Consider the following 14,724-nt stretch of genomic DNA (forward strand, 5'->3'; position numbering starts at 1 on the left):
GCCAAAATCTTTACAGACAGATGACATCAAACACAACCACAATGCTGTCGACGAATTTACAACACAGAGCCTGCCAAGGATGAGCACAAAAATGATAGGGAAAAGGCTGACAATGGGGAGTCGAGGTAGGTTTTGCTTATCAGACTTCATAAGTCTGTTATGGAAGGTGTTTTCTCTTTGGTTATGTCGTCATTCATTATTTCTATTTCTTCCATTCATCAGAATAAATCAACATTTCATGACTTGACAAATCTGCCCCACAAGGCTCAACGTTGCTTCTATGGCTCTGCGCACAGAAGAGGGGAGAATGATGGAGGGATTGGCTTCCTCTCCCAGGCCCTCAGAAGAGCCGTGCACTCTGGAAAAAAAACTCCTTAACGCCAAGGACGTTGTTGTGTATCTGTCCGTGAAGCATGGCACGGCCCTGAGGTATGATTCTTTTTTATACAAGTAGATTTGTCCTTTCAGCCGACGACTATGAAATGACAAGGAATAGGGAAATCATCTTTAAGAAATAGAATTAAAAAATTTAAAAAACAAGTTTCTGTAACAAAATGTTACTTGAAGTGTTTGTTATTTATTATTTACCAGGATGGGTGTCCAAAACCCTTTATTTTTAAAATGAGAAACTTAAAGAAAATGTCACAGGTCTCCAAAATGTCTCTTTTTAACTCACCTGATTTGACTTACTGTTAACGTGTCAAAAAATTGCCCAGCTGTTCAAAATTCTTATTGCCCCAGAAAATGCATATAGGACAATTTTGAAATTTGGCCAAATTGGGTGTCTCAGAGCAGAACTTTAAGCCACCTGAGTGTTTTCTACCATATTTTTATTAAATGATAAAATGCTTTTTTCCATAGGTGGTTTACGTCCATAGTAGTCAGTGTTATATGATGCGTTCAGTTCACGTTCGCCCAAAATATGAACGTGCTCATGAACGATCGTTCATTGAATACGTTCATGCACAACACTGAAAGTTGTGTTTAAGCATCTGCAATAACTGGATTAAATTTGTAAGTGAATAGCATGTTAAGTCACTGAGAAACAATTACCTGAATTGAATTCTAACAATTACATTAACTATTGATGATTTCTTTCCCTATATGTTCAAGATCTTGAGGCTGTAAGACTAGAAAACCAAGCTGTGTGAGAAACAGGTCACAGTTGTGGCAGTGGCAATTCCTCTAGGCACCTCTCCCTGGGGGGAATCCTTTAACAGCATTTACCCCTGAATTCAAAAGACTGTTTTCTATAGAAAAGAAACACAGCTATCTGCCCATCAATGGAACAATAGATTGATTATAAAATGAATGGCTTGGTAATGGAAAATTTGTTAATGACAATGGGTTGCCTTTATTTTAAGGGATGTCAAGAGAATAATGGCTTCCCCGTTAAAAATGTATTACACTTTAAACAGAACAACGGACAAAAAGACTTGGAGTTCTTAAAAGACAGACGTTATTATGAGTTCAAATAATTTGATCTTAAAACCCCTCTTGATGTTTTCGTTTTTATACAATTTGTGAAATTAGTTTAACTGTTGTTGACGTTGCAGGGCGGTAACGTCACTGGGTTACGCTGCCGGGCTTCCAGAGTATGACTCTAGTGACATAAACATGTCATTTGTTCAGCCCTTTCAATTCGAACCAGAGAGGAACATTAATGAGCATGACAGCACTGTCGATATTTCACAAAATGAGCAGCAAAAGCAAAATCAACAGGAAAGATGGGATGAGACGAGACAAAACCGGTGTTCTGACAAACTGTTCTGCAGTGGCGAAACGTCCTACAAGTGGGCAAATTTGACACCCAAAGTACTACCGTGCGCTTTCAGCTTGTTTTGTTTAGATGCAGACAGAATATATTAAATATGCCTTAAGAAAATACTTAAACGTAGTAATATCAAATAAGGGTGGTTTAAATGGTGGTTTAAAGCCCTTTGAGACAACCTTGTTGTGATATAGGGCGATACAAATAAAATTGAATTGAATTTAATTAAATACGCTACGTGACTAATGTGGTCAACAGATCAACAATCTGCTTTAAAGTTACCACAAGAAAACACAATGCTTAAAAGAATTACAGGGAAACACATGCAAAAAGTATCTTGAGCCAATGAAAAGGTCAAAAAAAGACTCAAAAAACAAATAGTAATTACTCGCCACCTTTAATCGATGTGCGCATGTGTTGGACATCTCGCCGCGTCGGAAGGAATTGCAGAACACCGGTAGTGTTCGTCTAGGAACAAACTACGTCATCACCCCGAGCGTCCATTGCGCACATAAAGCATGGCGTCCTCCGTATGTCAAAACATGTACTAAATATTATAGATTTTTAAATCAATGGCAATATTTTATATATTTCTAATAACATACAGTGCCTTGCAAAAGTATTCGGCCCCCTTGAACCTTGCAACCTTTCGCCACATTTCAGGCTTCAAACATAAAGATATAAAATTTTAATTTTTTGTCAAGAATCAACAACAAGTGGGACACAATCGTGAAGTGGAACATAATTTATTGGATAATTTAAACTTTTTTAACAAATAAAAAACTGAAAAGTGGGGCGTGCAATATTATTCGGCCCCCTTGCGTTAATACTTTGTAGCGCCACCTTTTGCTCCAATTACAGCTGCAAGTCGCTTGGGGTATGTTTCTATCAGTTTTGCACATCGAGAGACTGACATTCTTGCCCATTCTTCCTTGCAAAACAGCTCGAGCTCAGTGAGGTTGGATGGAGAGTGTTTGTGAACAGCAGTCTTCAGCTCTTTCCACAGATTCTCGATTGGATTCAGGTCTGGACTTTGACTTGGCCATTCTAACACCTGGATACGTTTATTTTTGAACCATTCCATTGTAGATTTGGCTTTATGTTTTGTATCATTGTCCTGTTGGAAGATAAATCTCCGTCCCAGTCTCAGGTCTTGTGCAGATACCAACAGGTTTTCTTCCAGAATGTTCCTGTATTTGGCTGCATCCATCTTCCCGTCAATTTTAACCATCTTCCCTGTCCCTGCTGAAGAAAAGCAGGCCCAAACTATGATGCTGCCACCACCATGTTTGACAGTGGGGATGGTGTGTTCAGGGTAATGAGCTGTGTTGCTTTTACGCCAAACATATCGTTTTGCATTGTGGCCAAAAAGTTCAATTTTGGTTTCATCTGACCAGAGCACCTTCTTCCACATGTTTGGTGTGTCTCCCAGGTGGCTTGTGGCAAACTTTAAACGAGACTTTTTATGGATATCTTTGAGAAATGGCTTTCTTCTTGCCACTCTTCCATAAAGGCCAGATTTGTGCAGTGTACGACTGATTGTTGTCCTATGGACAGACTCTCCCACCTCAGCTGTAGATCTCCGCAGTTCATCCAGAGTGATCATGGGCCTCTTGGCTGCATCTCTAATCAGTTTTCTCCTTGTTTGAGAAGAAAGTTTAGAAGGACGGCCGGGTCTTGGTAGATTTGCAGTGGTCTGATGCTCCTTTCATTTCAATATGATGGCTTGCACAGTGCTCCTTGAGATGTTTAAAGCTTGGGAAATCTTGTTGTATCCAAATCCGGCTTTAAACTTCTCCACAACAGTATCTCGGACCTGCCTGATGTGTTCCTTGGTTTTCATAATGCTCTTTGCACTTTAAACAGAACCCTGAGACTATCACAGAGCAGGTGCACTTATACGGAGACTTGATTACACACAGGTGGATTCTATTTATCATCATTGGTCATGTAGGACAACACTGGATCATTCAGAGATCCTCACTGAACTTCTGGAGTGAGTTTGCTGCACTGAAAGTAAAGGGGCCGAATAATATTGCACGCCCCACTTTTCAGTTTTTTATTTGTTAAAAAAGTTGAAATTATCCAATAAATGTTGTTCCACTTCACGATTGTGTCCCACTTGTTGTTGATTCTTGACAAAAAAATTAAATTTCATATCTTTATGTTTGAAGCCTGAAATGTGGCGAAAGGTTGCAAGATTCAAGGGGGCCGAATACTTTTGCAAGGCACTGTATTTTAGTAAAGAGAACAATCGTAGCTTGTTAGAGCCTACAAGTCTCAAAGTCCCAGGTAAGCCTGTCGCAATATGCAATAATTCCATTTATCGCACGGTAAATGAAAATGAAGGCGGTAATTTTCCCGCTGCGATTTATCGCCTCACGTGCATGCGTACGTGCGTGCGTGCGCGCGCAGCAGATGTGCGGCGGACGTGCTGTTAAAAGTTCGGCTTGCTTGTTACCAACAGCGCAATATGCTTTTACGAGGATTCCCCGTGTTTTATTGACTTCTGGGTATGTTCGTTTTATACATTTGAGTTTGCGTGACCATCATTCAATGGGGGGAGGCGGGGCCGAGTGCACTGTCAGCGTACATTGCTGAAGAAATGAGACCGTTTTACCTCTGTTTAATGTTGTTTGACACTTAGGCTAGGTTCGTACTGCAAGTCTTAATGCACGAATCCGATTTTTTCGTGTTTTTCCCACTCAAGTGAAGCATTAACTTGACGGTCTGAACGTGACAAGTCGCATAGAAGTGGACCATTTCAAATCCGATCTGGGTCACTTTCGTATGTGGTCTAAATCCGATCTGGGCCACATTTTTCCAGAATTTGGCTGGCGGTCTGAACTTTCAAGTCTCCCGAATCGGAATTCATGCAGCAATGATGTCAGCAAAGTGAAAGCGGCAGGCAGGACGGGAGCGATGTAGCTGAGCATTAGCTTCTAGCATGAACTCTGCTTCTATGCACAAAGCGGGCTTGACCACATTCATTTAAAAATAAATGAAGAAAAGGATAAGCCTGACAATATTCGATATTCATTCTATGCGCCGAATGAGCAATATTTTACTATTGCTTACATGGCCGAGACGGGCCAAATTGACACACCGACGTCATGTCACGCACACAAGTCAAGGCTTATGTGTGTGCGTGTATGCGTTCTATCAGTCCATATAAACTTTGAATAAAAGACTAAACGGGGATTATTGATGTCTGTTATTAGTGTCATTAAAAAAAAAAAATCAAAATATGATCACCCTGGAATGACATACAGCTAGCGTGTGTAATTTGTTTTGATGCTTCGGGACATGCGGGTCACTTTGCTGGGCGCATCTCGGACTGCGAGTTAGTGCTCATGCATGATACTTGAACGGGCTCCATGGACAAAGGCAGTCTGAACGGGCACACCAAAAAAACAGACATGACAAAAAATCGTGTTTGTGCATTAAGACCTGCAGTATGAACCTAGCCTTAGTGAAGCCAAATTTTTGTTGCTGCTAGTTAATTAATCTATTTTTCTCTGTTGTTGTTGAAGTGCAATTGTTTGTTTTACTACAACTTTATGCCTCTGTGCCTAAATGCTTAAGTTATTGAAGTGCAATTTTATTTTTTTCTTGAAAAGATATTTTTTTTATTCTGTGTTCCTGTGCGGATTTGGTATTGTTGTCTTTTACTTAAGAGGCATGGTCTATTGTTTTTAGTTGTAACTTCTTAAAAAGTATTTTTGAATTTAAGATTAAACATTTATTGTGTTTAAATGGGTGTACTTAATATTGCTAAGTATTATTAAAATATACTGTACTCTTACTGTGTTATTGTAAATTGGTAAAAAAAAAAAATTGGGGTGGCGCAATAATATCGCATATCGCAATAATTTATGAGAGAATTTATCGCCCACCAAAACTTGTTATCGCGACAGGCCTAGTCCCAGGTTCCCTTTAAATCCTCAAATCAAAAGACAACTGAACAGTTTGCTCTGGAACACAAGAGTCTATTATTTTAATGTTGCTAGTAGTGCTCATAGATGTTATCAAACTATAGAATACACTTAAGCTTTAAAATATTGGCAGTAGACTTCTCATTGAGGGAGAAGAGTCTGTATAATTGCATACTAGCATCTTCGGACCTGTTTAGCATGTCAGTATTCAGATACAAAATGATCTTAATCAATCATTGCTCACACTGGTATCGTTTTCATACATTAAACATCTGGGAGTTGCCACCAGAGAGGCTATTTGGCAAGTGAAGACTATGAACTAATCCTGCTACTTTTCAGGTTGCAAAGAATACTTACCACGTTTGTCACCTCTATAAAAAGCTAATTACTTCTTTTGCACTTTGATGTTACAAGGAGTTGAGAAGGAAACACTTCGGATGAGAGTGAGAATTGAAAGGTTCAGAGATGTCTTTATGTGTGAATCTGTATTACATTCTGTCATACACAACCAGGTTTCCTAAAACAAGACACTTGTCTGCACAAGTGCCTCAAATCTAACCAGTCCAATGATGAACTGGTGCAGACATAGGTCTTTGAATTTAATGGATGGTTGTGTGTGATAAAAGAAGAAAAAATATATATATATTTACTTGTGCGACATTTTTTAAGCTTTCTGTGTCTGAGTATAGCCCTGTGAAGAACTTCCAGTTCATCCAGACATTTACTCACAAGTTTAAGCAGTTGAAACTTGTTAAAACACTGGTCTAGAGCCAGGCGTGAGACTGTAGTTGTGCAGGTTTGCATGTTTGGAATGCCTTGTCAAAATTTGGCAGACTGACTTTGGAGTAACAACAAACCAACCAAGGGAGAAAGAAAAGCAGCAAAATGTTTGGTAAATTATAAACTTTCAGCAGCCTAACAACCCTTGTGTGGTGCCAATCTTTCACGGCTGAAGCTTCAGCCACGTGGCCTCGCTACTATATTTGAAAAATGAAAGAAATTGGAGGAGCACCAAATGAAAGACTTGCGATATTTTTAAACACCCGATCACTATTGATTATATTTATATGATCGCATATTACTTAACTATTTATAATTGCTTTATAGCACTCGACCACGTCCTAATGTGTAACTTGTGACACATTGATCACATGACACCACAGGTCAAGCTAAAAGATCAGAGCTTGTGATGAAGACAACACGCTTTAGGGCATCACAAGACCCCAACACAAAAGATGACAGTGTTAAATTTAAAGGACCAGTAGCCCTTTCACTGGCAATAAACATCCACCAGCCACTGCTTGATCTCCTCAAACAATACATGTGATTAACAACTGCTTCAATACACAAAGAAGTTCACTGTACGTCTGAGATTTTAAAAAAAAATAAAAAAAAAATGAGGCAAATGTATAGAGAATTCCTGGCTCTGAGTTGCACTGTTCTTCCAGCGCAGGGGAACAACTCAGGCCTGTTTAGACTTCTACTGACACTGACATTTTTTAAAGCAAAAAAAGTATCAAAACTGTGACATTTTGGGTGTATGGTGTTTTGTAGCCTAAAAAAAAACAACAGTTTGTCACAAAGAGCAGTCTGTGAATACTTATATGAAAGACTTCACCCCATTCCGTACATTAAAAGGAGAAACACATAGTTATTTTTTAACGGCATAAACAACTTAGAGGATTCAAATTCAACACAGTAGTGTCACATCTGTAAAAGCTGGGATTTTTGCAACCCTTCTTTTTTCAGATTGGCAGCTAAAATAGCAGGATAGAGCACTGGATATGGTCCACCTATCAATTTACTGTTTTCTGTGTTAGTATCAGTCCAAACAATGTATAAACAGCTACTTTACTTACTTTATTTCAACACCTGGGAGTAACCCCTCCTCCCTGTGCAAAGCAAGGTTCAAATAATTTGATAAGTTGTTCCATGTATGCAATGATGTCACAGTGAGATGCTGTCGCTATGTGACAGCCCACACAGACGCGGCAAAATACTGTTTCGCTGGGATTTTCTGTGAACAAATGGTGGGTCGGCTGTGTTACGACTCTGACGTGAAATTTGGTGAGGTTTCTGTGCAACAGGAGACAGTGTTTGGGGTTTAAGCCTTTTTCACATGCTTGTCTCTGTCTAGCACTGTTTTTATACCCACAGTTTTTCCACCGGCTGCTAAACTCCAGTAGGCCTACAGTGGTTTCCGGCTATCAAAACTTTAGTGTCTAGAGTGGGACCATCGATATAAACACAAAATGAAATTAATCCAGTTTTATGAAGTAAATGATATCGAATTAGAGCATTGGATTACTTCTCATAGGTTGAGATTATGGACTACTACTTCCAAATAGAACTGTCCCCGATCACGTGACCATAGATCAGGCCTGATCGTGTCATTTGCAGAGGATCAGAATTAGGTGAAAAAGATTGTTTTAAAAATGTATCTTTATTTTTAGAAGTGAAGCTAAGCACTTCAGGTTTACTTGCACTGCGTAACAACTGATTTGTTAACATTTAGGATTGTTCTTTTGATACCGCAAAGAGTGGAATTTCCAATATTTAACTTTTTATATAAAGACAAGACAGAATATTCAAACGTAATTTGGAGGGAACGACCGATATGGGTTTTTCAGGACTGATACCGATTATTAGTAGTTAGAGTGGTCGATAACTGATTTTTGGAGCAGATATCCATTTGCAGTAAAAGTGTAAAAAATGGCGTAAAAAATTTGAATGACCCAAAACTTCACTGAAATGCCTAAAGCATGTTTGAGTACCCTTAAACAAGATACTAAACCCCAAGTTGCCCCTGGTGCTGCGGTAGGTAGATGAGGATATAATGTGAAACGCTTTGAGGGCCCAAAAAAGTGGAAAGGCAAAATACAAGTATAACTCCATTTACCATTACCTTTTAACCAGTCGGAGGATGGGGTGAATACTGGTGCAGGAGACAGCAAGCAAGAGAGAGAGGCGCGGCTGCATCTGAGCCGAAAAAATATACGCCAAATTTCCAAATATCGGCGCCAATAATCGGCCCAGCCGATAATTGGTCTATCTTTAGTAATTTGTTTACAACCTGATTTCGCGCTGCACAACTGATGTGCAAAAAATAAATAAATTTAAAAAATCAAAACACTGGATCCGATGTGTAATTTCTGAGACTTGGTTTAATACTTCTGGGATGGTGTGGCTCAGCGGTAGAGTAATCGTTCCCTAACCCAGAGGTTTTGGGTTAGATTCTCCGCCCTGGCTACCTTGCCTAAGAGTCCTTAAATAAGACACTGAAACGCTGTTGCTCCTGACGCTGTGCCATCAGTAGGTAAATGAACATATGGTGTCGAGGTTCTCAATGTGCCTTGATGGTGGAAAGACGCTATATAAGTGTAATACCACTTACTGCGGCACTAATCCATGGCATGGTTATTATGTTTGTTAAACTTAAAACAAAAACATAATTTGAAGGTGAACTCACCCCCCCCCCCCCCCCCAATACATCGCAGAAGTATCAGTACTTGCTATCAGCGGATCCTAAATATCTGGTGAGACTCGATGGCCGGGAGGCTAAAACGCAAACTTTGATTCCAGCCTCCAAAGCAGAACAATTCGATTGTGAGGCTTGCTCTGCAACCATATGCATGCAACGCTATCGCTCCGATGATGTCAGCACTCGCACACGTCACTTTGGGCATGCGCAGTTGCTGGTACTAAACAATAAAAACAGCAAACATTGTGGAATGTTGGCTTTGATTGACTGTTTTTATAATATTTTAACTTTAAATGTATTTTATGTCCACATTTTTGTGCCTTTTGAAGCAAAAGAAAAAAACGCGTGGGCGCCATTGCTTCAAGTGGGCAGATATGTCATCTTCTGGGCTGAGGATGTTGTTGTTGTTGAGGTTGTTGAGCACCGATGGGACCTGGTTCTAACACTCCGATGGTCCCGGAACTGTTCGAATTCTTAAATTTAGATGCCATGTTTCGATGCCCTGACCGCCGAGCGGAAAAAAATTGCTGCCAAAAACCACAACGAAGAAGCCACAAGAACTGCGTGTTTGTGCACTGGAACTTGATTACAACCATGGACACGGTGTAGCGGCGCTCAAAAGTTTGGCTCAACTTTACAAAAGAAAAAAAGACCAGTCAGCTACATTTGCAACACAACTCTAACATGGGATGGGATGATGGATAATAGGACGAGAATAAGTCGTATTATAACGTTGGGCCATAGTCGATAGCATGTATATAGACTAGATGCAAAATGACAGAGTCGGCAGCATTAGCACATGTATTAAGGACTAGATGTGAAATGACAGACTCGCTGGCGTTAGCAAACAGCCGCCATCTTAAAGCAGTAGACGCCTCCGTTAAAATCAACAGTATTAAAAGATCTTCAAATTATAATCAATAGAAGAATATATACTCATGCTTCGTTGTAGCTCCCAGCTAAGGTACATGTATGGCAAAAGAATATGTGTAATTTTTTTCTCCGTGAGCTTTTGGAAAATGTTTTTTTCTCCGTGAGCTTTTGAAAAATAAACATCTTTGTGAAAGTGCACTCCTGTGGAAAGAAACTTCATCACATTCAAGTTCAAAGACTGATATTTATATACAAGTTAAGAATAGCCCTCTGAGAAGTTCATTTAATTCATAAATTTCTTATTAATTTCATTATTAATAAATAATAATAAAATAATAGTAATAAATAATAATTCATTTTAAATTTATATAATTTCAAAAATCATCCAGAAGTTAAGACATTAATATTAACCAATACATTTTTAAACTTTAGATTTTTTTGACCCTGCCCCCTTTTTTTTTTTTGGTGTGTGTGTGTTTTTTTACCCATCCTCTTAAAAGAATCGGTATCAAGAATCGTTCAGAAAAGGAATCGAAACATGGAATCGGAACTGGAATCACTCAATTTCAAACGATGCCCAACTCTATAGATACTGGTCTTAACATCTCAGTTTGGGTATGCAAAGGCATAACAATATGGTTCCATCGTATGTTCATTCTTTTATTCTGAATTTTCATGGGATGAAGAGCTACAGTAACTAGTGGTTAAGACAAATAAAGACACCCGCTGATTAAGATATTCAGGAAGACTGGCAGCAATGGGGGCCGTGTCAACTAATCCCCCCCTTCCCATTCGTGACCCTTTTCACTGAAATACCGCCCTCCACGATCCTTTTTCGCTACACACCATGAATGAACATTTACAGACTCGCTTCAAGCAGACCAAAATCAGCAACGTGTCACATTGTAATGTCAGAATAGTTCCACAAATACAAGCCCGGAAATTAAAGACATTGTGTGTTTTTTTTTTTTTTTTTTACTTGGTCTGAACGGTATTAGAAAAACACTAACACTGCGATTTTTGGGGGGTTAGCGATATTAAAACTAGAACAATTTTCACCAGATAACTTGAATAGCTCTGTTTGGGATAGGCTTAAACGATATTAGAAAAAATGAACATTGTGATATTATTTGCTAAGGCTCCACACTTACTTTTTTAATAGGTTGCACCTCAAGCCTGAGTTATACTCCCGCGTTGCGGTGACGGCGCACCGACTGCAGCGTCATTCGACAGTTCTGCGGTGAGGGAACGCGTTGCTCTGTAATTCACCGCTAAGCCACTAGAGGGGTGTGGCGTTATGTTTGTACGGTTTTGGGGCATGCTTGTTGACTTCCGCTAGTCTAGTTTAATGGAGAAAAAAATAAACAATGCAAGATGGAACTCTTGAAAGTAAATATTCTGCTCATCAACATTGAATAAATATTGAACATACAAATGTTGAGGGGCAGGCGACGCAGAAGACGGTTTCGAGGCGGTCTGGCCGACTTTTGATGCCGTACAGAGAGTTTTAGACTCGGGTGGTGAGAGCTATCTGTGGCGGCTAGCTTCAAACTGGCGTCGAGCACTGCGTTCAGTCTGCAAAGCCCTCCAGCCCGATTTGTTTGCCGTGTCCTACAACCAGCCAGTGGGAAGCCATAGCAGATTTCTGGCGTCTATGGAACTTCCCAAACTGCATTGGGAGCTTTGATTTTAACGTTATCATAAAAAGCACCCAGGCACTCTCAATCAGTGATGATGTATCGTGTGTGAACTGTCTGTTATTGAAAATTAAAGCTCAAAACAACTCTTTTGACACCAAATCTGTGCTTTATTCTTCATATACTTGAAGTGTGACACGTAAATAAGTCACAGACTCACAGCAAACATATGTACACAATAAATGATGAAGTGCACCAACCAAAATTACGACATAAAGTGATAAAAAAGTTTGCAGTTTTTGGCCGACTGGGTCACCGCTTCGTGTGGCCACTCGATTCCGAACACACATGTCTCGGTGGTTCTTCCATTTTTTTTTTCTTTTCTTCAATCGCCGACCTTGCCATTTGGCAATCACAATAATGTCTTGACGAGACTTGCTCTTCGATGATAGTCCCGTCGGCTTGGTCCATTTTTGCGTGTAGAAAATAATGTTTGATTCTATTCTACAATGGTGGTGATTTCGCGCTGAACCGGAAACATCAGTCTGAGCGGACCAATCACAGTCCGTTTCTGCCACGTCATACGCGTCTACGCGACGCGAAGGTTAGAAAATTCGAGAGGAGCGTGTCAGGCTATGGCGCAGGGTCGTAACTCGGGTCTTCCATGACGGCACAGGTCTGACGCGGAAGTATAACTCAGCCTTAACTTTTTTCCTAAGGTGCACCAGCGCAAATTGTGGAGCACCCACATTTTTCATTGAATCACCTTTAACGCCATACTTTCAATCACTCTCCTTAACATTCATATAATTCATATGAGTAATTCCATACTCACGCTGCCGAGAACAGCCTCTCACTAACACAATGAATGAGCTGGTACAGCATACACTGAGACTGGTCTGCAAGTTTAACGATGATTAACACATTTGTGCCTTCGATCGTAGAGCTACTGAAGCTTCTCAGGCCAGATCAAAGCTACAAACCTGTCAATAATCGTTAACGTGAAGTACCAAACGCCGGCTGCACTGGTGACCAAGAAAAACAATTTGGTCGCACTGCCAAACAGGAGGGAGGGTGAGAGGCTGTGGCGTTGTACAAGCATGAAGCAAAAAAACATGAATATATTTTTCATTAAAAACAATCCTTTTCACCAGATTCAGATCCTCTGAAAAATGGCGTGATCGAATTGGGGACATCCTTACCCAGATAGCAGACCGACGTTGAAAAGATGTTGGATCAACTTTCCGCTGTCAATCTTATATCGTTTAATCAACGTCACTTTTGCACCCTTAATCAATGTTGTTTCAAAGTTGAAATCCTTACAAAACCTAAACGTCATTTTGATTATTAATAATATTGGAACAACGCTGAATCAATGTTATGTTTTCGACCAAAACGCCCGCTCATCCATAATTCAATGACTTTTCAATCATATTTCCCAGTCAATCATAAATCAACTATTTGTCAACATTAGTTCATCAACTATAAAGCAATGTTAACCCAACCATTGCCCGACATACCATAGTAAAACGTTGTTTCAACGTCACATGACATCGAAAATTTCGATGTCAACCATACTGATGATTTTGATGGAAAATCAACGTTTATTCCATGTCCGTCTGCTATCTGGGTAATTTATATAATGCCCTTTAATTCAGGCTTGCTGTATACAAAACGGATCCAGGATCTGCACATTTGCTGCTTTTATGAAGTAAAACAAAAGTTAAAAGGTAAAAATAAAAATAAAAATGAAACAATTGCACGTCCTGCGATTTGACTATTGCGCATACGCACATTGCGATGGTGATGTTCAAACTATATATTGTGCAGGCCTATTTTTGACAGTTAAATCATTCAGCAACAATCAATTTCCTTGGATATGCATTTGATCATTTCATAAATACTACAAATGGGAGGGTAAATATTTCTCATACCTCACATACCATTTGACATCTCTCACTCCAAATACATTTGTGGTGACTGGCCCAGGTTAAAAAGGATAATAACAAAATTGGTGGGAAACGACTTGCATAGACTGAAAGTATATGGAAGACAAGCGAAAGGCCTTTAAAATTTGCTCCAAAAGAGAGGTTTTAAAACCTGTTTGTGGTAAATATTGCCTGGGCTGAGACTTGGTAGTTTTCTAGCGAAGATCAGTGTTCCAAATGACAGAGGAGTGCCAGTGTCTTGCCTTCAAATTAAGATAGTCAGCACGTTTGTTTATAGAATCCAGCTCATTTGCTGCTACTCAGATAAAAAGAGTGTAAACAGTAAGAAAACTACTTTTTTACTAATGCGCGACAGCTGACTACAAGTGTTACTGATTGACATGTAAAATGCCTTGCAGTGACGTTGAGTGCTGTTGTCACAGTTTCTACGAAACCAGCAGCAAATTAGAAGGCCGTCATATAAACGTTATCAATAGGCAACTTTTCACAAATATGCATTATATTGTTATGTGAAATTTAATAATAAAAACTGAATAGGGCTTACCTTTCATCCAGTCTACAACTTGCGTCGGAGTCCACTTTGTTATCGGCTCCATGGTTTCTTGAATAGCGCGTACCAAACGAAATGTTCTGGCGACGCTATTTTCAAAGTTACGTGATCGCTTGGTAGTCACATTCTCATATTAATTTCGTTTCTATTCTTTGAGGCTGCGTATCTTCATTCAAATAAAAACTCTCATGATGCCTGAAGTAGAGTTGAAATCCCCCACAACTACTCTTCGACCCGTGTGTATTTGTGTGGGAAATGTGCAGCACAGTGCTGCCTTCAGGTACAGCTCAGGAAAATGGTCAGAACAACAGGACCTAAGCGCGTTTCTTCAGCGTTTCAGTCGGTACTACTATTATAGATAATTTCAATAGGAAAAAAATACGTGAACCCTTGTGAAGAAATTTTTTCTTCATTGATTCAACCAAAGAGTTATTTTAACATGTTTGAAATAGTAATGAACCTAAAGTTTACGAAGTGTAACCAAAAGCATCGCGGTGACGAGAATGGATTTTCATTCACCGGTTTTAT

General features: G+C 39.6%; 1 protein-coding gene across 3 annotated transcripts in view; it reads right to left on the reverse strand.

The window, feature by feature from the left end:
- The window catches only part of LOC130930977 (connector enhancer of kinase suppressor of ras 3-like), an 81,714-nt gene extending 67,220 nt beyond the window's left edge, over positions 1–14,494 (reverse strand). For 2 of the 3 annotated variants that reach the window (XR_009067149.1, XM_057859369.1), the window contains exon 1: positions 14,191–14,492. Coding sequence is in view for 2 of the 3 variants with exons in the window: in XM_057859369.1 (XP_057715352.1) it covers positions 14,191–14,242 (52 nt within the window). In the remaining variant the exon portion in view is untranslated. Of the gene's footprint in view, positions 1–14,190 lie in introns of all 3 variants that reach the window. The other variant, XM_057859368.1, reaches the window with a different exon arrangement.
- Between the last annotated feature and the right edge of the window lie 230 nt (positions 14,495–14,724).

Source organism: Corythoichthys intestinalis, chromosome 15, assembly GCF_030265065.1.
Source record: "Corythoichthys intestinalis isolate RoL2023-P3 chromosome 15, ASM3026506v1, whole genome shotgun sequence".
NCBI lineage: Eukaryota > Metazoa > Chordata > Actinopteri > Syngnathiformes > Syngnathidae > Corythoichthys > Corythoichthys intestinalis.